Below are 26,596 nucleotides of genomic sequence, written 5' to 3' on the forward strand. Positions count from 1 at the left end.
TCTTCCAAGAAAGAGTTGTGGGATAAATGTTAGTTCAAGAAGAGAGAGATCTGATCCAGTCTAGTGATGTTTATTATAAAGCGAAAGGGAGAGTGAGATCTCATTTTTGTGGGGAAAAAAAAATCAAGACTGTGTTTTGGAAGCAGTGAAACATTCCTTACCTCATTAAAGAATAATATGAAGGTCTTTCTTTAAGGCACTAGTTGTAGAAGTTTTTGAATCTTGGGATATTTAGCTACTGTGAGGATTATCAGGTGTGCTGTAATCAACAAAACTATGGATGGGATTATTGGTTAGAGAGAGAGAGAAGGTAATTTATGTATGGGAGAAAGAGAGTAGGTGACGACACAGGGCCTTCGGCCACTTCTGCATTGTTAATGAAGTCTGTAGAGAGGAAGTCACCATGATGCACATTTATAGACCAGAGAGAAAAACTGGCTATCCAATTACAGAGTTGAAGGTAGATCAAACAATGGCAGTTTGCTTTGCAGGTCACTGCCATATCTAATGAATTGCTCTAGAAATAACAGCAGGTTTCTACTGGCCTTTCTTTTAACTGCTTGTTTCCACAGGTGGGAGCGGTAAGTTAGAAAATCTGCTGTATATCTGGAGTAGCAAAAACCATGCTGGTGTTTTTTGCTTAACTGATAGATCTCCAGCTAGCGAAGAAGAAGTTGATTGTTGACTTTGTTGAGTATTTAAGCAGAAAATCAACGTCAAAGATAAACAGTGACAAAAGTCAACTTCTTCATTTTCAAAATTTGACATTTGGGCATGATATACATCTGCTGTGCTCAGATCTTTCACAATCTGCTTTGGATATGTTGAAAATTTTTTCAGGTATTTTTAGCTTTAGTATAATCAGAAAAGAAAGATGGGAATGTTGATTTAGACCTGTTGCAATATGCTTGTTTTTTTGCTTTAAATGGTCTTGGTACATTTTAAAGAACTAAATTGTGCGTAAACAACCAATAAGAATTATTCAATATATATAAAGATAAGCTTAGATGTTAACACTGCTTTGCTTCTTCACTGCATAAACACCAGAGGAAAATGAATAATTAATAAAAAAAAAAATCAGTCAATACCTTTTATTCCCATATAGGGAGTAGACAAGGCTGTTTTAGCATTATCTAACTTTTGGAGACTAAGAGTGGGGGGGGGGGGGGGGCAGTTCAATCTCCACTGGTAGCCAATCAGAGATGGCTGGCTTAAGGCTATCATTAATTGTACACGGCATCCAGTGAAGAGAGAGAGAGCTGGAAGTGCTGTCATCTCATGGTCCCTGATCCTAACACTATGTTTACTAGAAGATAATGTGAGTTCTGTGGTAGACAGGAGAAAAAACCTGCTTGTCCATACCAGAGATTGACTAACTTGGGAACAAGTTAGTCAATCTCTAGCATGAGATTGACTAATCAGTCAAGAAAGGCTTAGTAAAAATTCCTCTAGTTGGAAATAAGAATTGAACTTACGAAGCTCTTTCTTTGGGTGATCTGAAAAGTTCTTGGTCTCGGCCATAGATGGCAACACTATCATGAAGAGATTTTTTTTTCTAAAGTTGGTACATCTGTCATAAGCATCCATGTGAAATTGCAAGTCATTCTATCAAGTAGTTTGTTTTATACAGCTGTCCGAAGCAAAGTGTTATCTGTATCCCTTGAAATGGATAAAATTGAGTATCAGCGGTTATAAAATTCTTTGTAAAAGGTTTAATGGCAAAAGAAATTAATTTGAAGTTCATAAAAGTTTATGGGCATGCTTCTCCTTCATTTTCAACAATTAAGAAATGGGCTGCCGAGTTTAAACATGGCCATACCAGCTTTGAAGATGATCCACGCAAAGGACATCCAAAAAGTGTAACAACAGCAGAAATCATTGATCGAGTACATGATATGGTATTGGATGACCGGCGAGTCAAAGTATGTGAAATTGGTGACACTATAGGCATTTCAAAAGAATGTACAGAATATATTTTGCATGAAGAATTCCATATAAAAAAACTTTGCATAGATGGGTGCCGTGCTTGCTCACAGCAGATCAAACGCACTCGCAGAACAGTGGTTGGAGCATTTTAACAATAATAAAACTGATTTTGTGCATCGATTTATTACTATGTATGAGATTTGGATTGTCCGTTACACACCAGAATCCAAACAGCAGTCAAAACAGTGTTTAAACAGTGCCGAGTTTAAACATGGCCATACCAGCTTTGAAGATGATCCACGCAAAGGACATCCAAAAAGTGTAACAACAGCAGAAATCATTGATCGAGTACATGATATGGTATTGGATGACCGGCGAGTCAAAGTATGTGAAATTGGTGACACTATAGGCATTTCAAAGGAATGTACAGAATATATTTTGAATGAAGAATTCCATATGAAAAAACTTTGCATAGATGGGTGCCGTGCTTGCTCACAGCAGATCAAACGCACTCGCAGAACAGTGGTTGGAGCATTTTAACAATAATAAAACTGATTTTGTGCATCAATTTATTACTATGTATGAGATTTGGATTGTCCATTACACACCAGAATCCAAACAGCAGTCAAAACAGTGGTGAGAAGCCGGTTGTTCAGCGCCAAAGAAGGCAAAGTCGGTCCCTTCAGCAGGAAAAGTCATGGCATCGGTGTTTTGGGATGCTAAAGGCATTTTGTTTGTTAATCATCTTGAACAGGATAAAACAATAACCAGGAAATATTATTCCAATCTTTTAACCAGACTAGACGAAAAAATTCGTGAGAAAAGACCTGGTTTGCAGAAGAAAAAATCATCTTTCATCAGGACGATGCACCTGTCCACAAAAGTGATTTGGCAATGGGAAAATTAAGGGATCAGCACTATGAATTGTTTGAACATCCACCCTATTCACCAGATTTGGCTCCCTCTGACTTCTATCTCTTCTCAAAATTAAAACTTTTCCTCGCTGGTCAGCGTTTTTCTTCGAATCAAGAGGTGATTGCAGCTGTTTGCAGATCTTACTGAGAACCACTGCAGGGACAGGATAATGGTGGTGGAGCATTGCTGGAATAAATGTATTAGTCTTAAGGAAGATTATGTTGAAAAATAAAAATAAATTTGTAATTATAACTTTGTTTTTTAATTATTAGGCCGAGAACTTTTCAGACCACCTCATAGTGCCATGAACACACGTCACTTCCATTGAGCTCATATGTGCCAATATTTTATTTAATCATCTTACTAATATTTCTCTGGGTTTTTGGCCTCCATCCTCAGAGCAAAAATTCACAAATGAGGTAGACATATAGCAGTTAATTAGTTAGTTGTAGAAACAATTTGTTTCTAACTGAAAAGTAACTAATGTCCTAACAAGGTGCTTCCCAAAGAGGCTGAGATAAAAATGAGCTTTGGTCAGAAAAGCTAGGCTTAAAATGGTCTTAGAATGATGGTTTTCCAGATCTTTATCAAATTAATGCAAACCAAATTTGCTAGGTAAATGTTTCATGGCTGATGCCGATTCTAAAAATTATATTGACTTCTATGCAGCAAAGTTGTCTTCTTCTGTTTCCCCCCATCTCTTCCCCCCTCTCTTCTCCCCCCCCCCCCCCAGCCAGCCATGACGTCCGTAGATGTCCAGCTAAATCTGGATGCGATTCTGTAACACCCATTGATTAACATGGATAAAAAGTGCAATTTTGTCTCACTCTTTCATCTACCTCATTGGTATGGAGATTAATCCTGTGTGAAGGAGTGTCCAGAGCATTGTCTACAGTCCTTACTTACCATATCAATAATTGAAGGTGTTGTTTTTATGTTCTTCAAGGTAGATGTTAATAGATCTTCCAATCTGATAAAAGTAGTTTTATACCCTCTTGGATTTGCAAGAGGATGAAGCTGTCTTAGCTGTCTTTTTGATGTACAATGAATATAAAGAATGGGAATAATTTCAGTGTGATTTTAGTTTTGTTGTGTGTTTATTGTAGGAGGATGGGGTAGGGAATGCACTGTTTTTATGTATTTTATAAGAGTTCTAACCATTGACTAAAATGTGTTGTGAAGGTACCCAAGTTCAGTAGCCATTGCTGTGTCATTGAATAAATAGTCTTGACTGTATGTGTGAGTTTTATTGCATAAGCTTATGTGGAGAAAGGACATTCTAGAAATATTTTGTCTGGTATTTAATCACAAAAGAAAGATGTTAAATAGAAACTATTTTTTATTTCGACTAGGTTTCATGAAATGCTTTGTTTCACTTAATCAACAACATGACTAAACTCAAGAACTAAAAAAGCAATTAAAAAAATAGTTCACGTCTCTAGTTGAAAATATTTGAACTTGTTTAAACAATAGAAATTGTTTATTTGCTATTATGCTGGCTGCTGGTTCGTGGATTGCTGTATACTTCTGGTAGATATACAACAACCCACAAGCCAGCAGCTAGTGTAATAATAAATGCATGCTTTCCATTGTTTAAACCAGTTCGAATATTTTCACTAGAGATTTAAACTGTTTTTTTTACTAGCTTTTTAGTTTTTGAGTTTAGTCGTTGTTTTCTGATAAAGTGAAACAAAGCATTTCATGAAACTAGTCTAAATAAAAAATAGTTTCTATTTGACATCTTTCTTTTGTGATTAAATATCAGATAAAATATTTCTAGAATCTAGGTGTGAGTGTTTTGAAGATGCCATATTGTTGGGATGTGATGTGGTGTGGTGTGTTGCTTATATAAGTTTTGTATATGTGGATTGTGGATTTTCTATAAACAGAGAAGAATAACAAACCATTTGACAGCTATCTCACTAGCATATGTAGAAAGCCAAGACAGTTGTTAATTTCTCTATGTATCACAAAGTGTATTTTTGGATGTTGGCTGTTCAAGAGGCTTAAATATGTATCTAATGTGTCTAGGCCATTAAGCCAAAGATCAAACACATCATCTACAAAGTGATAAGTTTAGTGCAAATATTTATCAAAAGAGTTTTAACAATAAATGATCATTTAAATCATCAGAAAGTAGATTAGTGCTCTAGATTGGAAATTGGTTGTCAGATAGGTATCAGCAAGTTGTGTATGGAGAAAAGAAGTGATATCCAGAAGAGGAAAGTCACTAGTGGTGTTCCCGAGGATTTTTTTTTGGGGGGGGGGGGTATTGCTGTTTAACTTGTTAATTAATGATATTGGAAAATGTTTGAATGGAGTTATGTAGTTGTTTTCAGATGAAAAAGGTGGGAAGAACTATGAGGAGTAGAGCAAATGTTGTGGCTTTGCAAACGGACTTAGTAAATGGCAAGTGATTTTTCAGTGTTGCAAAGTATAAGTATTTAAAATTAGGAAGCAGAGATGGAAAGTAGAATATACAGCTGCTGAAATAGCTTAGAGGAGGTAGAGTGGATAAGGCACCTATGGTGGACAAGATCTAAAATTGTGAGTAGAGTATATAAGATTATGGCTATGATATGGACACTGACATGCAGAAATAAAGGGTACTGTCTATTGTATAAAGCTTTCATCAGGCCTCCTAAGAATTATTGTGCAGAGATTTGGCTACCTGGTTTTCAAAAGGATGAAGAGATGATGGAGATAGGCTAGAGATAATTAACTAAGGTGGTTTCTGGTCTGTGAAATGTTGAGTATGAAGGCAGATTGAGGGAATGTGGTTTGCAGTCTATTGAATAGAAGCAGTGGGTATAATTGAGATATATAATTTGGTAAGAGGTTATTAACAGATTAATGGAAATAAGGTTTATTATAGAGTGGAGAAGACATGGGAGGAAAAGAGGCTATTTCTGCAGGCTGTATAAGGAGGAGGATATGAGTTGGGAATGTTGTAGGTTTTTGCATGCAGAGTGGTAGATGATTAGAATATATTACTGAGAATGTGGTGAGTGCAGAGATGGTCAGTGAATTTAAGAAATTTTATAATAAGCTGTATGAGTGACAGTTACAATGAGTCTTTGGACTAGATGGTAGTCTGATGAGAGTAATAATAATATATTATTATTATCTCAAGACCCCATGGAGTCAAAGACTCTTCTAGAAGGTCCTTTTGTCATACACACAGGCATCATACGGCACCTTAAACACACTCAAATTCTCTACACAACATCCTCTCTACTCTTCATAGTTCATCCCAACTTCACATCATCTGCAAACAACTGAATATCCCCATCCAAATCTTCACCAATATCATTAACATACAGGTTAAACAGCAATGCCCCTAAAACAGATCCCTGAGGTACACCACTAGTGACTTTTCTCTTCCTGCATATTACTCTCCCATACACAACTTGCTGATACCTATCAGACAGCCAGTCTCTGATCCAATACACTAATATAATATCCAACTCCATCTGCTCAACTTATTATGCAATAATCTATCAAAAGCCTTTGTGAAATCTAAGTATACTACTTTGTATTCCTCACCTCTGTCCAAGGAAACAGTCACCTTATTGTAATAAGTAAGTAGATTACTAAAACATGACCTCCCTTTAGTAAATCCATGCTGTCCATCAAATATAATACCATTGTTATCAACCCAATTCTGGATCCTAGTTCTCAGCAGCTTCTCCAACAACTTAATCACAACACCAGACACACAGATAGGCCTATAATTTGATTCTTGTTCTATCACCTCCCTTATGAAGCGGCACAATCTTGTCCTCCTTCCACTCCTTTGGAACTCAACCCAGTGTGAGAGTCATATTAAAAAATATGTCAAGGCAGATGTCAACTCCCTGGCACATTCCTTCAGAATACGTGGTGATATATTATCAAGTCCCACAGTCTTATTTACATAGAGTTTGCTCAATTCCCCATGCACTTCTTCCTCACTTACAGTCAATCTCTCCTCAACATCATCAACTGCTCTTAATCTCTCCATGAAGTCACATTCACAAGATTGAAAGATCTTTATGAACTGCTCATTAAGTATCTCCACCACACATTCTGCAACAGCTGTCTTTATACCATTTCCTCCAATTAATGTCATCCTTCCATAATCATTCTTTCTTTTGCTGGCTACATATCAAAAGAAATCCCGAGGATTCTTTTTGGCTTCACTAGCTAACTGCTGCTCATACCTCATTTTTGCTTCCCTTACCAACTAATAATAATATAGGTATTATTTCTGGGAAAATTCCCATGTCACTCCTCTTGAAACTATTACTTTTATGGCTATTATAGCCTATTTTTGTTTAGGAGTGTCCCTTATTTTAAATACATTGGCTTTTTTGTCAGGGATAAAAGATCTCTGTGTACTCCCTTTCAGAATAAATAAGCATTAGAAGATTTATTGCTTGATATAATAATAATACATATGTACAACCTAACCTCCAACACAATAAACCTGAAAGAAACAAGAAACGGAAAATCACCTGGAGAAGATATGCTAGGTCCAGAACTATATAAATACGCAGGAACAAAATTCAAAGAAAGACTTGTTATTTTTAAATAAAATTTATTCAACTGGTATCCCCCCAATAGAATGGAAAAAATAATAATATTTGCTGTCCTGTCTGTTTGGCCAAAGTAGGACAATTGACAGCTGCAAGGGACCTGGTATACACCAGGTAGGTCTAGGGGAAGTGGTTGGTTTTTAGTGGAGCAGATAAGGGATGCCAATTTTCTATATGGTCTGTAACAGGCGATTAAGTCATATTTAAGTTTAGAGATATTATCCCATTTTGTTTCTTAGCCGAATAATTTTGTTTCTTAGCCGAATTCGGCATGAAACTCAAAGAGTTTCATGCCAAATATAGAAACTATATAAAGATCAGCGATTCCAAGCGTAAGCAAATACCTGGATAGTGCAGCAACTGATCCTTGAAGGTAGTGCAAGCTGAGGCAACTCATACAAAGGGTGGAGCAAGCTCCGATCACTATTCTTGATATTTACCCATAATGTGAACTTAACTCCTAGGAACTGTATCTAGAGGTTAAGTCATGTGTTTTTAGGATTTTGTTGATTTTTTCTGAGGTGCCTTGGATGTAGGATAGGGGATGGTGATGGATTTAGAGTAATCTTTTTTGTGAAGGGGTGGGGTGGGTTGTGAATAACTGGTTTAAGTATTTTTTGGATTTTTTTTTGGGGGGCGGTAGCCATTGGCTGAGAAAGTGTTAAGGATGTGATTTAGTTCAGTGGTTAGGGCTTGATCATTTGAACAGATAAGTTTTGCCCTGTTGTATAGTGTCTTAATAACTCCATTTGGCCAAACAGGCAGGACAGCAAATATCAGAATCTCAGAACACAAGGACTACATCCGATTTCACCAGTACAGCCACTCTGGGCTTGCAGACCATGCTTTGGATACCCACCACAGAATAAGGTGGAAGAAAGCCACAGTAATACACCGCAGCAAGTTCAAATATGAAAGACTATTCATGGAATCAGCCTCAGCCCTTAGGAACATGCCAAACCTCAACAAATTTGGGTGCATAAGACTGCACCAAATTTGGGAAACATATATTTGGTCATCTCATCGGAGGATGTAATTATCAATGAGGTATCAAATCATCCACCAATTGGCGAAAGTGACCATGAGGTGATTACTTGGGTGGTTGCCAGCAGTGCAAGGACCCCTGTGAAAAAAGGGTATATGTGGAACTACAAGGGGGGTGATTATGAAGAGCTCAGGAGACAGCTTGCAGGTGTAGCATGGAATGAGGAGTTAGCTGGAAAAGAGATCAATGCAGCTTGGGGGATTTTCAAAAAATATTTAGTGGATGCAATGTCTAAATGTATACCACGGGTGAGAAGGTTAAATAAGTTAGGTGTGAGATGGATGAATAAAGTGATTAAGCATGCAATACAGAGAAAAAGGGCATTGTGGAGGCAGCATAAGAGAAGTGGAAGTAACCAATTTCATGAGTTCTACAAAGACCAGGCAAGGAGAATGACTTGGTTGGTGAGAGTAGCTAAAGAGAGGTATGAACAGCAGTTAGCTAATGAAGCTAAAAAGAATCCTAGGGAGTTCTTTCGATATGTAGCCAGCAAAAGGAAGGATGACATTGATTGGAGGAAATGGTATAAAGACAGCTGTTGCAGAATGTGTGGTGGAGATACTTAATGAGCAGTTCATAAAGATCTTTCAATCTTGTGAATGTGACTTCATGGAGAGATTAAGAGCAGTTGATGATGGGGAGGAGAGACTGACTGTAAGTGAGCAAGAGGTGTTTGGGGAGTTGAGTAAACTAGATGTAAATAAGGCTGTGGGACTTGATAATATATCACCGCGTATTCTGAAGGAATGTGCCAGAGAGTTGACACCTGCCTTGACATATTTTTTTAATACGAGTCTTGCACTTGGTCAAGTCCCTAAAGAGTGGAAGGAGGGCAAGATTGTGCCACTTCATAAAGGAGGTGATCGAACTCAAGCATCAAACTATAGGCCTATCTGTGTGTCAGGTGTTGTGGTTAAGTTGTTGGAGAAGCTTGTGAGAACTAGGATCCAGAGTTGGGTTGACAACAATGGTATAATCTTTGATGGACAGCATGGATTTGCTAAAGGGAGGTCGTGTTTTAGTAATCTACTTACTTATTACAATAAAGTGACTGCTTCCTTGGACAGAGGAGAAGGATACACAGTAATATACTTGGATTTCGCAAAAGCTTTTGATAGAGTGCCTCATGATAAGTTGACAGTCAAACTAGAGCAGATGGGGTTGGATATTAGATTAGTGCATTGGATTGGAGACTGGCTATCTGATAGGTATCAACAAGTTGTGTATGGGGGTGCAATATCCAGGAAAAGGAAAGTCACTAGTGGAGTGCCTCAGGGATCTGTTTTAGGGCCATTACTATTTAACTTGTATATTAATGATATTGGCGAAGATTTGGATGGAGATATTCAGTTGTTTGCAGATGATGCAAAGTTGGGACGAACCATAAAGAGTAGTGAAGATGTTGTGGCCTTGCAAGAAGACTTGAATAAATTGAGTGATTGGGCAAGCAAATGGGGATGTGAGTTCAATGTTGCAAAATGTAAGGTTTTAAAATTTGGAAAACAAAGATGGGATGCAGAATTTATGCTTGGTGAGAATATATTGTTGGAAGTAGAGGAAATAAGAGATCTGGGAGTGATAGTGGATAAGGATCTAAAATTTAGGGGTCACATCGCCAAAATTGTGAAGACAACACAAAGACTTCTGGGAATGATGAGGAGGACACTGACATGTAGAAGTAGGGAGATTCTTGTTCCATTGTATAAGGCTTTGATTAGGCCACACATGGACTATTGTGCCCAGATTTGGTCACCTGGTTTTCAGAAGGATGAAGAGATGTTGGAAAGGGTCCAAAGGCGACTGACTAAGGTAGTTTCTGACCTCTGGAATGTCGAGTATGAGGAAAGATTGAAAAGATGTAATTTGCAGAGTCTAGTGGAGAGAAGGAAGAGGGGAGATATGATAGAGACCTACAAGTTGGTAAGGGGTTGCTATAGGATCAATGGTGGAGAAGTTCTACAGCGAATAGTGGGAGATCAGGGGAGAACCAGAGGTCATCCCTGGAAACTGTATAAAGAGGGTGTGAGTAGGGGAGTGAGAGGCAGGTTTTTTTCGTGCAGAGTTGTGAATGATTGGAATGCCTTGCCTGAGAGTGTGGTGTCTGCAGGGAGTTTGAATGTGTTTAAGACCCGGTATGATGAGATGTGTGTGAGATAAAAGGACCTCCTAGATGAGTCTTTGACTCCATGAGGTCTTGTTTAATAATAATAATAATAATAATAATAATAATATATCAGAAGAACTTCAGTCCAAAGGCCAATAACTACCAATATAGCCCGCCAGGGGGCACCATCGGGACTTTAGGAAAATGGTAGCTTCCTCGCTTCGGTTCTCATTTGCTGTTATGTAGTACTTGCGTGCACCTGTTCTTTATTTTAAGTTCCCAAGAAGATGGCAATGTGACATTGCCAAAATATTGGAAAGTATTTATTGAAGTTGTTTTAATTTATATTTCTAATGTAAGCTGTCAATTCCTTAATTATTAGTTATCAAGTACAGAATGGATTTAGAAAAGGATGATCATGTATAGACCCAGCCTTTTGCCTAAAATTAATAACAGAGAAAAGAAGAGAATACAATTTAGAAACGCATATTGCATTTATTGACTTTGAAAAAGCATTTGACAAAGTTAAAAGAAACATATTATTTAACATATTAAAAGAAAGACAAATACCAAATAATATCCTAAAAGCTATCACAAGTATATAAGAAAATAATCAAATACAAATAAGATTAAATCACAAGCTATCATATACGAGAGAGATAAACCAAAGGGTCCGACAGGGATGTCCCCTCTCAGCAACTCTTTAATATTTACTTAAATGAAGTAATAATAAAATGGAATAAAAATATACATCAAGGAATTAAACTTTCTCCTACAGTGAACTTAAACACCCTCCTTTTTGCCGACGACCAAATAATAATTACAAATTCTGAAGATAACTTACAGAAAGCCATTTTAGATCTAAATGAGATATCCAAAGATTATGGTATGATAATATCAACCGAAAAATCAAAAACTATGGCCTTTAAAGGACAAGATCCCCCAAGAACTAAAATAGTAACAGATAACAAGATCTTAGAACAGGTGAATTCATTTAACTACCTGGGATGTATGATCACATATGAAAATGAAAAAGATATAAATGTAAAAATTGCAAAATATTTAAAAATAACAGGTGTAATTAACTCTATATTTAAACCAAACCTAATTCAAAAACAAACCAGACTAAAAGTATACAATACATTAGTCCTACCAGTCTTAATGTATGGAAGCGAAATGTGGACAATAAAACAAAAAGACAAACAAAGATTAATAACAGCAGAAATGAAGTTTATGAGAAAAACTGCAAAGTATACCCTATTTGATCACAAAAGAAACAAAGAAATTATGAAAGAATTAAACCAAGAACCAGTAATAGAAAAAACTAAAAAATATAAACATAAATGGATGGAACACATTCAAAGAATGAAAACAGAAAGATTACCAAAACAAGCCTTCAAGTACAAGCCATTAGGAGAAAGAAAGAAAACCAGGAAGTCCTCTTAAACGATTCAATGATGACTTCTAAGGCCGGAACAGGTCATGCAAGGCCTAAATCCTTGATATGCATGATGATGATGATGACTATATATCTCCACTATATCTTCTTTGTCATACATACGGCATCTTATACGACACAATACTGTAGTCATCATCAAGAAAACCGATTACCACAACAAAATAACGGCCATCTTAAATGACCAACACACCTACCAAAAAATTGAAAATGATCCCCCCCACCCACCCAACCTCATAAAAGAAATCAACAGCACCATACACACCTTAAAAAGTCAAAACAAGATTGACAAAACCAGAATAAAAAACATAATCCCCCCCACACCACGTGCACCCCTTATATGTTCGAGAACATCAAACCCACAAAGATGGTTACCCGATACAGCCTATAGTCTCCTACAAAAACACCACCACAGCACCCTTATCAAAATTCGTTGCCAAACTCATATATCAAATATCAAAATACTTATGATGTCTTAACTCTATGATTAAAAATATGGACGACCCATTCCAGAAAATAAATAACATTACTTCATCCTGAGATGATGTCCTCACCTCAGTGGATGCAACTTCATTATACACTAACGTGGATGTCCCCAGAACATTAGACTTCCTACACTACTTAGAGAGGACCACACCCTGCACACAAGCATAAAATTAACACCTAATGACATCATTAACCTGATCACACTTGCAACATCAGCCAACTTCTTTAAGTTCAACAACAACATATATGTTCAAATTTTTGTTCTCCCTATGGGCCAAAACATCAGTGGACAACTAGCAGAATTATTCCTGCCACACATAGAATCATTCCTACTCTACCCTTCCCTCCCCCCTGACATCACCTTTTATGGCAGATACTTGGACGATATTCTATGCATTGGTAAACCCACACACATCACCTCTTTACAAATATCCCTCAACAATTACAGCAACAAACAGACTAAAATTCACCATGGAAACTGAACAGAACAAATCCATCAATTTCTTAAACCTGACACTAATCAGAACTAACAACGAAATAGCCATGAAAATATACCACAAACCCAAACATATCAGAAACTACCTCCATTTCAGTTCACACTACCCATGTTCCATTAAAAAATTAGTCATCCTATCACAATTTATGAACGCTTACAAATTCTCAACCAACCGTAATTATCTTAACACGGAATTAAAAAATTTAACACATATTTTTAAAATTCACAACTATCCCACACAACTAATAAATTACGCAAACAGAACTGCAAAAACCTATCATAACAACAATAGAACCAAAACTGACTTCCCAACATGTATGGTCATCAAACTGCCATACATCCAAAACACATACAAAGCCTACAAATACATTTTCAAACAAACACACAGACTATAAACTAGTATTCACCACGAACCAAAAATTAGCAACTCTCCTAAAACCCACTAAATTGCTCCCACACACACAAAGAGATATTTGAACACCACAACGTAGTCTACAAATTTCCTTGCCAAAAAGACTGTGACATCACCTACACAAGCTCTACCATTAGGTCTTTATCGACTAGACTACAAGAACACTTCCGGGACTGTAACATCCCTATTCCGGAACATTTAAACTAAAAAACAACACAACATCAAAAAGAAAATTAGAATACAGAGTACAGGGAAAACAATAATAGTGGCTCACACCCTTGAACTGAAACATATCCCGCAAATTGACAAGGCCATAATAATAGACAAACAAGACAACAAAAAATGCTTAGCATATCCGAAACAATAGCCATAAAATGTGATGAAAACTTAATCAACGTCCACCCATCTAATTTCCAAATGTTGGAAGCTCCACAATTTACAAATCAGGTCATTCCTCCGACCAATAAGCGACAACAAATGTCCTTTTTTGGCATATACAACATACGGTCGTGGCATAGCCCTACACTCATCCCGAAAATGTTCCGATGATGGTCACATGACCGAAATGGCTCGCACCCCGTTAATGTTCTCCCCTGCCCCAGTTTTCCCATAAAACTCTTTCCCTTCCTCAAAGAAGCGCCCTTGAGTATAATAATATATATATATGTATATATATTATTTTAGAAAAAACCTGGGTTTTCAAAATTATTCTTCACTCCTTGCATCAAACACCCCACCCCCTCCTCTTTTAACAGCCTAACAGCAGAAATATGGAGAAGAAGTCATCCTAGCATCAAAACAAGGTATGCACAAATTTTCTTCCTCAATTGTTCTGCTGTATTTTCCTTTAAAATACACTTATGATGCCGTAAAAATTTTCTTGAGTAAAAAAGCCAATATTTAAAATAAGGGACACTCCTAAACAAAAACAGGTAATAATATATTATTATTATTTATAAAGTAATAATAATAATATATTTAAAGGTAAGATTATAGTCAAAAAAGCAAATGATTCAATAGCAGTTGTCCTTTAACTTTTGAATATTAAATAACATTTATGTAAGTGGTAACATACATAGAATAGTAAATATAATACATAATGAGTTGTGTGACTATAAGGTCTGATAAAAAGAAAGAATATTATTATTAATCTACAAATTTTGTAGATTAATAATAATCTACAAATGCCCTTAAAAAGAAAGAATATTAATATTATTATGAATCAGGACTGAATGAAGTCAAAAGACTCATCATGGGAGGTCCTTCTTAGGAAAATCTATCATACCACTCCTTGAACTCACTGACCATTTGCGATCTTACCATTATATCAGGAAATGCATTCCATGGTTCAACCACTCCTCACCGTCTTGCTCACAGCTTCTTTTTGTAACTTCCAGGGATGGTCCCTTGCCTGCGCTCCTTCCCCCCTGTTCCACCGAGTGAAAGAATTCCCCAGTGTCAACCCTCTGACTACCTATTAACAGTTTAAAAGTCTCAATCATATCACCTCTCCTTCTATCTACTAAACTCTTCAGTCCACATTCCCGTAGCCGATCCTCATAATTATCATCGTACAGTCCTGAAACTATCTTTGTTATCCACCTCTGTACATGTTCCACAGTTAATTTATCCCCTTCAAAACATGGAGACCAAATTTGAGAACAATAGTCCAAGTTTGGTCTGATCAGGACTTTATAAAATGGAATGATAACTCTTTTAACTCTGCAGGTCAGCATCCTTCTCAGTATTGCAGCAATCCTCTGGATTACCTTCACCACCTTTGCAATAAGTTTCCTGAATTTCAGGTTTCTATCAATCATCACACCCAGACCTCTTGTCTTCCATACTTCCTGCACTACAGCTCCTCCAACAGAGTATACTGCCTCCCATCGATGCATCCCAAACTTCAAGACTTTACATTTTGCTGCATTAAACTGAGACTCCCATTTCTTTGCCCACCTATCCAGTTTATTCAGTTTCTCTTGCAGGTCTGCCACGTCTGCATTATTACTAATAACCCTTCCTAGCTTCACCTCATATGCAAACAACTGAGTATTCCCTGCAATCCACTGACAATATCATTGACATAAAGGTTAAACAATACAGGTCCCAGTACTGAGCCCTGTGGGACCCCACTTGTAACCTTCTGCTTCCTTGATATTGCTCCACTATACACAACTCTCTGATACCTATTAGATAGCCAATACTGAATCCAGTTGACTAAACTGACACCTAAACCCAAACTTAAATATCAGCTTATCATGTGGTACCCTGTGAAATGTCTTTGCAAAATCGAAAAAATTTCCTTACCAGTTCTTTCCCTCATCAACCGCTCTTGTCACATTATTACAAAAGGCAATCATATTACTAAAGCAAAAGCACCCCTTAACAAATCCATATTAACTCTCACAGATAACATGGCCTTACGCTCATCTGCCCTACACTTTATATGGTCCCTTACTAATTTCTCCAAGATCTTAATAACCACTGATGAAACACAAACTGGTCTATAATTTGTTCCAGTCTACTACTGCTCTTATGCAATGGAACTATCTTACCTTCCTTCCATTTCTTGGGTACATTTCCCATAGCAAGACTTTCTTTGAAAAGCTAGGTCAGCGGAGCTGTCAGTTCTTTAGCACATTCTCACAAAACCCGTGGCAAAATTCCAACCAGTCCCACAGGTTTATTGACATCCAGAATACTCAGTATTTGAAACACACTCTCCTTTTGAACCTCTAAATCTCAAACCTATCCTATCACTCTTGTATTTAAAACCTACCTCTCCAGGATTAAATACTCCAAAAAGTGCTCATCGAACAACTCGACTATGTCCTATGCACAAGTCACTCTATTCCATTTTTATCCTACAATGTCATTCTTCCACAATAATTTCTCTTCCTACTGGCTACATAGCGAAAAAATCCCTAGGATTTTCTTTGGATCTTATGGCCAATATTTTCTCATTCCAGTTTTGCCTTCCTTACCATACTAGTCACTCTCCTGATGTGAGTCTTATATTCTTCATGCATATGCTCTCCACCTCTCTCTTTATATCTCTTCAGTAATCTCTTCTTGACCTGTAGTTCCTGTTTGATATTGTTTGCATTAACTTGACACCAAATTGTGGCCCCTTCTGCACTCGTGGAATACAGATTACTATTCTTGCTAACAAATATTCCTTCACAATTTCCCAAGCACTAATGATATCTCACCGTTCCGATTCCTCCTCCTCTATGGAACTGCTCTAAGTTGATATCTAAGACTTTTATAATAACCTGCCTTATAATTCCACATATATTCCATTCTCTTTAATACTCCTGAATGTCTATTGTCTATTCATCTTCCAAGTCAAAACCACATAATGACTCTCTCCAACTGGGGGAAGAGATGTCATCTCAATTATAATCAGCACTTCTAATGCTGTGACCAAATACAAAACTCTTGAAACTCTTGTTTTCCTCTATTACATGTTGCCTAAGATATTTGTCCCTCAAGAATTCTAGAAATTCCATCCCCTTATTACTACATGAATTTTTCTCTTCCCAGCTTATACTGCTGTAGTTAAAATCTCCCATAACAATCATTCTTCTTGTACTTGCCAAGCTCAACTGTCTGAACATCTCCTGCTCTTCACCCTCTCTGCTCCTTGTCTTGTAGCAACACCCCACTAAATATCCTATCTTTTCACCCTCTTCCTAACACCATATGCTTTCAAAACCATTAGTGTCACTGCCCTCCAAAAAGCCTCCACTCCAAAAGGACATACATCATCATTTATCATAAGCAGTACTCCGCCACTGCATTTTCCCTTCCTATCCGTTCGAAAAATGCTGTACCCTGCTACTTCTATTCCTGTTATTATATCATCTTCTGTCAACCATGTGTCAGAGATACCAATAATCTTCAGACAGGCTGATGCTATCAGCTCCACCAATTCATCTCCTTTATTCTGGATACTCCTGGCATTAGTATAAAGAATAAAAATGTCACTGTTTCTATACCTATAATTATTCCTTTCTGACTCCCCCTGCACTCATCGTTACCTGATGTACACCCCTGTTTCCATCCACCTTGATAGTTCTAGTTTCCCTGCATTGACATACCTACTCGTTCAGGGAGCAGAAATCTCTCCAGATGCCTACATCCTTCCTCATTCAAATGCAAGCGGTCTCTTGCATGCAGTTCTTTTCTGTCTTCAGATGCCCTCCAAGCATCCACGTATTCCAAGCCTCTCTTTTGACACATTCTGACTATCATGCTATTCATTAATAATTCTCTTCTATTCAGTTCATCATTATCATACCTGGGGAAAAAAAAACACAATATCTTCCCTGCGAATTTTCTTCTGCACAACCTCGAGCATGAATCTCAGATTTCTCATCACGCGATTTACAGTGCCTCTCAAGTAATTTGTGCCCACATTCACAATCATCTTATCCACCCTTTCAACCTGCTTAATTGCCATGGCCACACTTTCTATCATTCCTGCAGGAAAATGCTACGCTTGCATTCTATCTTGCACACTATGGATATCGAGTCTCCGTACATCACACCTCTTACCACTCTGTTCCTTGATTGCTCACCTGGTACCTTCTCTCTCTCTCTCTCTCTCTCCTCTAACACTTTTTTTCTGTATTCCCCTACTTACCTGCCATCCTGGCATTTCTCTATCCATGGTTCCTGCATTTTCTCGCAACTTGCTCATTCTTTCTCTTCTACTGTCTCTATTCTCTCCTCTTCTATCATTCTAATAAGTCCGTCATTCCTCTCTTCTACTGTTTCTATTCTCTCCTCTTCTATCATTCCCATAACTCTCTCTCTCTCACTACTACTCTGATTTGCCTTGCATTTTTCTCTTCCATTCGCTTCATCTCATCTTTCACACACTTCTCAACTCAGTTTAATATCAGTAAATATCTTCTCTCTTGAGACAATCCAGTTCTTTATAAAAAATAAAAACTATTTCTTTCTTTATGAAATATTAAATTTTAGCTATAAAAAGTTTTAACTTTAAAATATTATTTAAATAAAATATTTTCTTCAAATATATTTTATTCAATAGGATATTAATGAAGAAGAGTCTTTACTTGGATGGGAAAAATCTGATCATCCATTATTAGACATGCTCATGAAAACAAAGGATCCTTATGATAAACTGTGGCGTACTGCTTTGAGATTTCTAGAAAATTATGATATATGGTATAATGGTAAGTTGCATTTTGGTATTACTAGACATTATTATTATTTTTATTATTAACATCTGACTATTGTCCTTGTACTCCACATTCCAAAGACCACTTATCACCTTTGTGAATCTTCTCTGGGCCCTTTCCAATATATCTTCATCAGCATGAAACCCTGCCACCAAATCTGAGCTCAATAATCCATATGATTTCTTATCAAGACTTATACAATGACATCATAACCTCTCCATCATTACCATTATCCAATGTGATGTCTTTAGAACTTGTTCAATGTGGCCCCTGAATTTCAGTTCCTTGTCCTCCATCACTCTTCGATCTCTCATCTCCTCTACTTCTTTTAAAGTTTCCTCACCGCATATTTCACATCCCATTGTTGCTTACCAAATCTCAAAACCTTACACTTTTCAACATTGAGCTGGTCCCAAAACTGACCTCTGCTGCACAACACTAGTAACCTTTCTCTTTAAGGATACCGCAATCCCATATACAAATTTGTGAGAACTATGCAACAACCAGTCACTGATTGAACTCTGTAGTCTGTTATCCAATCCCATCTGTTTCAATTTACTTAAGAGCTTGTTGAGTGGCAGTCTATCAAAAGCCTTTTTAACTAAACCTATGTATGCCACTGTATATGCATCTCCCCTGTCCAAGGTATTTCCGACCTTGTTATGGTACATTACTAAGTTAGTGAAATATGATCACTGCTTAACAAACCCATGCTGATAACAACAGAGAATACTGCTGTTATCAACCCATATCTGTATCCTACTTCTCACCAATCTCTCCAGTATTCATCACAACTCCAGATATACAGACTGGCTTATAATTTGAAGCTACAGTCTTCTCACTACCTTTATGCAGTGGAACAATTTTACCCTCCTTCCACTCCCTTTAAACCTGTGCTGTTGCAAGACTTTTATTAAACAGGCATGCCAATGTCAATTCCCTGGAATATTCCCTTAACACATTCATTGCCAAGCTGAAAATTGGAATTTCGTGTGGTGGCCAAATTTTTTTATTTAGTTTTTATTGTGCTCAAAATAAGTTAAATATATTATTTATATGCTTTTATTATTATGTACATAGGATTTATGTACTCTAAATATCTATTACGTGATATCACGTGATATGTAATTCGGTCAAATAAGTTATATATTTTACAAATAAAAAACATTTAAATATAATAATTATAACTTTAATTATCAGTCTTTTATAATCATATAGAATTTTTAAAAATAACGTACAAATAGAAAAAAATAATTATCAAAAATCAACATTTATAGGGAACTTACTAAAAAAAAAAAAAAAAAAAAAATATACTCAAAATAAATAAAAACCAAACTTCAAGCATGCTAAATCAACGAATAACTAAACAAAATCGTCACCTTGTCCGAACGCCGCCACTGTGCACACTGGCTAACATAAACAATAGACAATGGCTGGCGGCCATCCCCACTCCACGAAAGTTGATCCCTTCCCTAGTGGCCAATATAAATATTACGCGCCGTTTCGCTGTGGCCACTATACTATTCCGCTTAGAAACTTGATAGCGACGTCCACGCGATGACGCGTGATCGGCCGACAGACGAGAACTCGCATCGCGCGATATCGCGTGATTGGCAATGGACGTGTTAAGATGTGTGGTGATATGTCATCAAATCCTATCGCCTTATTGATATCAAGTTTATATTTTCTCAAATAACTCATGCTGACTTGTAATTAAGCCATCCTCTCTTCTACACTTAATTTCCTCATGATCCCACCCTGATCAGGATGAAAAACTCTTATAAAATGATTGCTGAATTCCTCATCGATGTCTTCTGCAGCAGTTGCCATTCTACCACTTTCATCCCTTAACTTCATTTCACCATGATCGTTCTTCCTTCTACTTGCACATATCTAAAAAACTCTGTAAGTTTTTCTTTGCCAGATTTGTTAATTTCTGCTCATATCCTTACTAAATCAATCTCCTGGCTTGTTCTTTATACTCTTCATGTGACTGATTATTACCATTATTCATCTTGTACTTCCTGCAAAGTACCTTCTTTTTCCACATTTTATGTTTTATGTTCATAAATATGGATGCAAGAAACTTGCCAAAATATGGGAAACAATTCTAGTTTACAACCAATACCTCCTACAGATACCCACAGAGGGTACCCTACTTAACTATGACTTCAGTCTTATATCTACGTTTCATTTAGTTTTGAGTATGTTAGAAGTTTTAGTCTGTACTCGTTGAAGATGTGTCTTGTGATTGAAACAAAATATATGAAGAATTAATATAGTTTTTATTCCTTTCCCAGTGCTGTTTAAATTTAATCCTGCAACATTAATAAATGTTTATCATTTACAATAATTTATTAATATGAAATTCAACAGCTTTTCATTATATGTTTTTATTTCTGATATATTCTCATAACCTTTTGTTTTATTTCAACAGACCCGTTACTTATTTCAACAGACCACCTAGCTTGCCACTGAGTCCAATGGAACAAAAAAGCATAGCAGAAAAAAAAATTTGAAAGAACAGTCCCCTTCTTTGTCACCTTTTGATACTGATATTTGTAATTCTTTTCATTTTCCAGATTTCTTGCTTATGTTCCACATTCATCTATTTTACATCTACCTTATTCAGCCTTTTGGCCTTTGGAATATATTCACACATTGATGCTGTTATGTAATTCTTTTTCAGTTCTCATGCGGCATTTATTTCCTCACCGTTCTACTCCTCGTTCCATGTTATAGCTCCGAGCTGTCTCCTAAACTTGTCATAATCACCACTCTTATAATTCCACATATATCCTTTCCACACAGTCTGCCTATGACTGGCCGAAACACAGGTGATTACTTCATGATTACTTTCACCAACTGGAGGAAAGTGTGAAATATCTCTCCCACAATTACATGCTCTGATGAAATGATCAGATCTAGAACTCTCGATCCTCACGTGCTGTTCTTTACATGCTGCCTGAGATAGTTATCTCTCAAGAACTCGAAAAATTCATTTTCCTTATTCCCAAATGCTATCTCCATTCCAATCTATACTGCCATAATTAAAATCCCCTATAAAAATTTCTCATTATTTGTTCACTAATTCAAGTTTTTTATGCATTTCTTCATCACCTCCCTCTACATTCTCTTACCTATAGCAACATTCAACTAAATATGTCTTTATCTCAACCTCCACCTTACACCATACTGCCTCATAACCATTGCCACAATTTCTCTCTTTCATGTCTACCTTATGTGGACTTAATCTCCTGCTATTGTCAGCAGCACCCCCCCTCCCTTCTTGCCCTTTCTATTCCCTAAAAAAATACTGTGTCCTGCCATTTCTATTTCTGTTATGATATTATCTTCATTCAACCATAAATTAAAGATGTGAAGAAATTATATTCTTGGTTTAATCCTTTATTCAAATGTAAGCAAACAAAGTTGGCATCTGAACTATTTTCAGGACTATACAACTCGTGTAAAGAAGCTAATGACTTCACACCACTTCCCTCCTATCCCATAATGCAAAGCACATATCCTTATGGACATGTATAATGCTATGCATTATTGGAATGGTCACTACCCAGACTGGTTTCGACCTTTATTGAGGTCTCGTCATTGATAGCCAGACCCAGAGGTGATACCAAGTTTGATGTAATGCAGGAGTCATATTTCTGTATACAAGTAGCCAAAAGATGTCACACCTTATTATTAAAATATTCTGGATTAGAGATAGTTTTTGGAAGTGTTCCACTGATATGTGCTTTGTATTATGGGATACTAAGGCAAGTGATGTGAAGTCATGAGCTCTTTATACTTGTTGCCCAGGCTTGAAAATAGTTCATGTGCAAACTTTGTTTGCTTACACTTGGATAAAGGATTAAAACAAGAATATAATTTCTTGGCATCTTTAATTTATAGTATAATCAAGTAGAAAAACTTCCAACAACTATCTCTAATTCATTCAACCATGTTTCACTTATTCCAATGATTTTGGTGCGAATAAACTCAATCACTGAAACTATTTCATCCCTCTTATTTCTGATACTTCTGGCAATTATAAACAAACACAGCAGTTCATGTCTAGGTCTATAGCCAGTCCTATTCAAGCCATGTGTTGGTTGTGATTTTCCCATCATACCTGCCCAATCATCTTAATCACCACTTACCACATATATCTGCTCAGTCTCAATGTCCCTTCTTCCATTTTCAACATCCACTCTCACTATGCCATGTCTCCCTGTTCACCCGAGCTTCCCCCCGTTTCCCTCTTCCTCTTGTATTCCCGTTTTCTCTTCCTTCTCTCACACTACTACTATTTCCACCACCAAACACTTCTGTCTCTTCAGTACCACTCTACTGATTTTTCCCTTCATCTCTCTCTCTTCGGATCTCTTGCACACATCTCACACTGTACTTCCACAGACTATACTTCCATCAGCAACACTTTCTCCAGTACACTCACTCCAAAGCTATTTAAATGCAACCCATTATGCCTGTATAATTTCATTCTTCCTTCCAACACATGGCATACATCATACTCCACTCCCTTCTCCTCACACAGCTCCGCTAGCATATCATTCATGATTTTGGCTCTCTGTCACAACTCATCATCGTCATACCTGGGCAACACACTGACAACCTTTTCTACTATGCTATTATCTTTCACTTTTCTCAATAGTCTCCTAATATTCATCCTCATTGATTCATTTAATCAATCATGACTAATTCTCTTGCTCGTTTCTTCCTCATGTCCAACACCTTAATATCCTACTCATTCTCCCACCTGGATAACAGACCTTATGGACTCTCTCAGTAATTAGTCCTCAATTATGGAGTCTTCATATACTGCGTATATACTGCATATATTAAGTCTTCATATACTGGTCCAAAGGTGACTGACTAAGGTAGTTTCTGACCTCTGGAATGTTGAGTATGAGGAAAGATTGAGAAGATGTAATTTGCAGAGTCTAGTGGAGAGAAGGAAGAGGGGAGATATGATAGAGACCTACAAGTTGGTAAGGGGTTGTTATAAGATCAATGGTGGAGAAGTTCTACAGAGAATAGTGGGAGATCAGGGGAGAACAGAGGTCATCCCTGGAAACTGTATAAAGAGGGTGTGAGTAGGGGAGTGAGAGGCAGGTTTTTTTTGTGCAGAGTTGTGAATGATTGGAATGCCTTGCCTGAGAGTGTGGTGTCTGCAAGGAGTTTGAGTGTGTTTAAGACATGGTATGATGAGATGTGTGTGTGTGTGATAAAAGGACCTCCCAGATGAGTCTTTGACTCCAGAGGTCTTGTTTAATAATAATAATAATATTGTCATTGCCCAAAGCCTTCCCACGTCTCATTTTCTATATTATGTTCCTTAATTTCATTTTTAGATATAAATACTAATGCAATACATAAATCTATGCTTATAGGAAGTTCTTCCATTATTGAACTTCTAATTATGTCAGTTGTATTGTGTTCTACATTTAAAATCTCGTCAAAATGTTCTTTTCATCTTCTAACAACCTTATCCTCTTCAATTACCAACAAACCATCTTTATCTCTTATAACATTTACTTTCTTCCAATGTGCCCTAATGTTGCAGCCTTTTGTGCTTCTTCTGCCAAACTTTGCACATAATTCCTGTTATCCTTTCTTGCAGATCTTTTAACTAACTTGTCTTTCTCTCACTATAACTGATGAAATGAATTTCTTTGCCATTGCGAGCATGGGTAATCATATTTTGACCAAACAGATACACATATTTGCCACTGAATTAGAAACTACAGAAACTAGTGCTTTCCATATAGGCATGTGACTGCCAATACCAGTCCTCTTCAAATCTCTGTTGCATAGTTTAGTCAGATATGATTTGGTAACAGATTTCATTAGATGCTTCAGTCAATTGCTGTACACAGCACAGGAAGTTCTGTTTGTCTGTACAAGCTTCTCAAATGATGGCGATCTTGCTCCTGACAGACCGCAGTCTTAAGACCGCACATATAACTCTTAGACAAGTAATTTGGGTTTTTTTCCCACTGATACCCAAAATATCTAATTTTGGGTGTTTAATCTTAAATTCTTAAATAATTGCCTAAAACATATAGTGATGCACATGACCAAGTATTTTGCATATACATTGCATAAGTAACATTTATGTACATCTGCATAAAGGTTCCTAATTCATTGGCCAGTAAATGTTGATCAGCAGCTGTGCATCATGATGGACATATGGCTACATTTAAATTTCATGAGTCTAAACAGTTAGGACTTACATATGATATTATTATTATTAACATCTGACCTCCATGAAATCAGAGACTCATCGTGGGAGGTACACACTATCACATACACGAAGCTCATCCAACAGCTGTTATCAATAGATTTTTGTATCCTACTTCTTACTAATCGCTCCAGTATTTTCATCACATCTCCAGGTATACAGATTGACCTATAATTTGAAGCTACAGCTTTATCACCACCTTTATGCAGTGGAACAGTTTTACCCTCCTTAAACTGATTCAGTGTGTCTACATTCACAATACACTCAGGCAATAATTCCTTCCTCTTTCGGGATACTGCACTCCCATATACAGCCTTCTGAAACCTATCTGACAGTCAGTCACGGATCTAATTTAGAAATCTGTTATCCAGTCCTATCTGTTTCAGTTTATTTAGCAGCTTGTTGTATGGCAGTCTATCAAAATCTTTTGCAAAATCCAATTAAACCATTGTATATACATCTCCCCTGTCCAAGGTATTTGACACTTTGTTAAAGTACATAAGTAAGTTAGTAAAACTGGATCTCCCATTAATAAATCCATGCTGATAACCAAAGAGAATACTGCTGGTATCAATAGATTTCTGTATCCTACTTCTCACCAATCTCTCTCTCTCTGGTATCTTCATTACAACTCCAGATGTACAGATTGACCTATAATTTGAAGCTACAGCCTTATCACCACCTTAATGCAGTGGAAAATTTTACCCTCCTTCCACTCCCTTGGAGCCTGTGTTGTTGTTGTAAGACTCTTATTACACTTGCATTTTACACTTGCATTATTCAGCTGTTTGACCTTTATAATACACTCACACATTGATGATGTTATGTATTTCTTTCTCATTTCCCAAGCAGCATTTATTTTCTTACACTCAACTCCTTATTCCATACTATAGCTCCAAACTGTCTCCTAAGCTTGTCATAAATCACCAACCTTGTTCTTCTACATATACCCTTTCCTCACAAAAGTTTTCATATGGCTAGCCACAGCCTTGGTGATCATTTCATGATCACTCCAACTGGAGGAAAGTGTGAAACCCCATTCATAATTTACATCTTCTGATGAAATGATCAGATCTAAAACTCTCAATCCTTATATTCCCTCCTTTACATGCTGCCTGAGATAGTTGTCTCTCAAGAACTTGAGGAATTCATTTTCCTAATTCCCAAACGCTATCTCTTCATTTCAGTCTATACCACCATAATTAAAATATCTTATACAATAACTAAAAGGAAAATATTCAATATCTCTACAATATATCGAATATTTTGGAAGAAGATTAAGGTTCTCCATAAAAGAAATTATCTCACGGAGCACTTACATAAAGAAAGCTGAGGAAGTTTGTTATCTTGTCCAAATCTAAACAGAAGTGATGGAATGAATTATCCCATTTATGGGAAATAGTACTTCTCCTTAATTTCTTGAAATAAATAAATAATTAATTTTTAATTAATGCTCTCTTGTTAATTAAAGTTATTTTATTGGAACCATAATGTATTTAGACCCTGTCACTCTATATTATCTATGAGAAGTTCACGCATTTTCATTGCGGAATCTTCTGGTTTATGTTCTAGTTGTTTAATTTAAAAAGTGATACTGAAGATGATGCTCTTGACACTAGTTCAAAAATTCAGTGCTAATAAAAATTACATAAATAAAATCTGTAAACTTAAATTAATTAATATTATTATTATTATTAAGAG

At 36.7% G+C, this 26,596-nt stretch overlaps 1 protein-coding gene across 1 annotated transcript in view; it reads left to right on the forward strand.

The window, feature by feature from the left end:
- LOC150108079 (dynein axonemal heavy chain 3-like) overlaps positions 1-26,596 on the forward strand; it is a 1,881,116-nt gene that overhangs the window by 141,314 nt on the left and 1,713,206 nt on the right. The window contains exon 9 of the mRNA XM_090415945.1: positions 18,483-18,627. Within this exon, the coding sequence (XP_090272071.1) occupies positions 18,483-18,627 (145 nt within the window). The remainder of the gene's footprint in view (positions 1-18,482; positions 18,628-26,596) is intronic.

This window comes from Typopeltis vanoorti, chromosome 3, assembly GCF_054136105.1.
Source record: "Typopeltis vanoorti isolate ZY-2024b chromosome 3, IOZ_Tvanoo_1.0, whole genome shotgun sequence".
In the NCBI taxonomy this organism is placed as follows: Eukaryota; Metazoa; Arthropoda; class Arachnida; order Uropygi; family Thelyphonidae; genus Typopeltis; species Typopeltis vanoorti.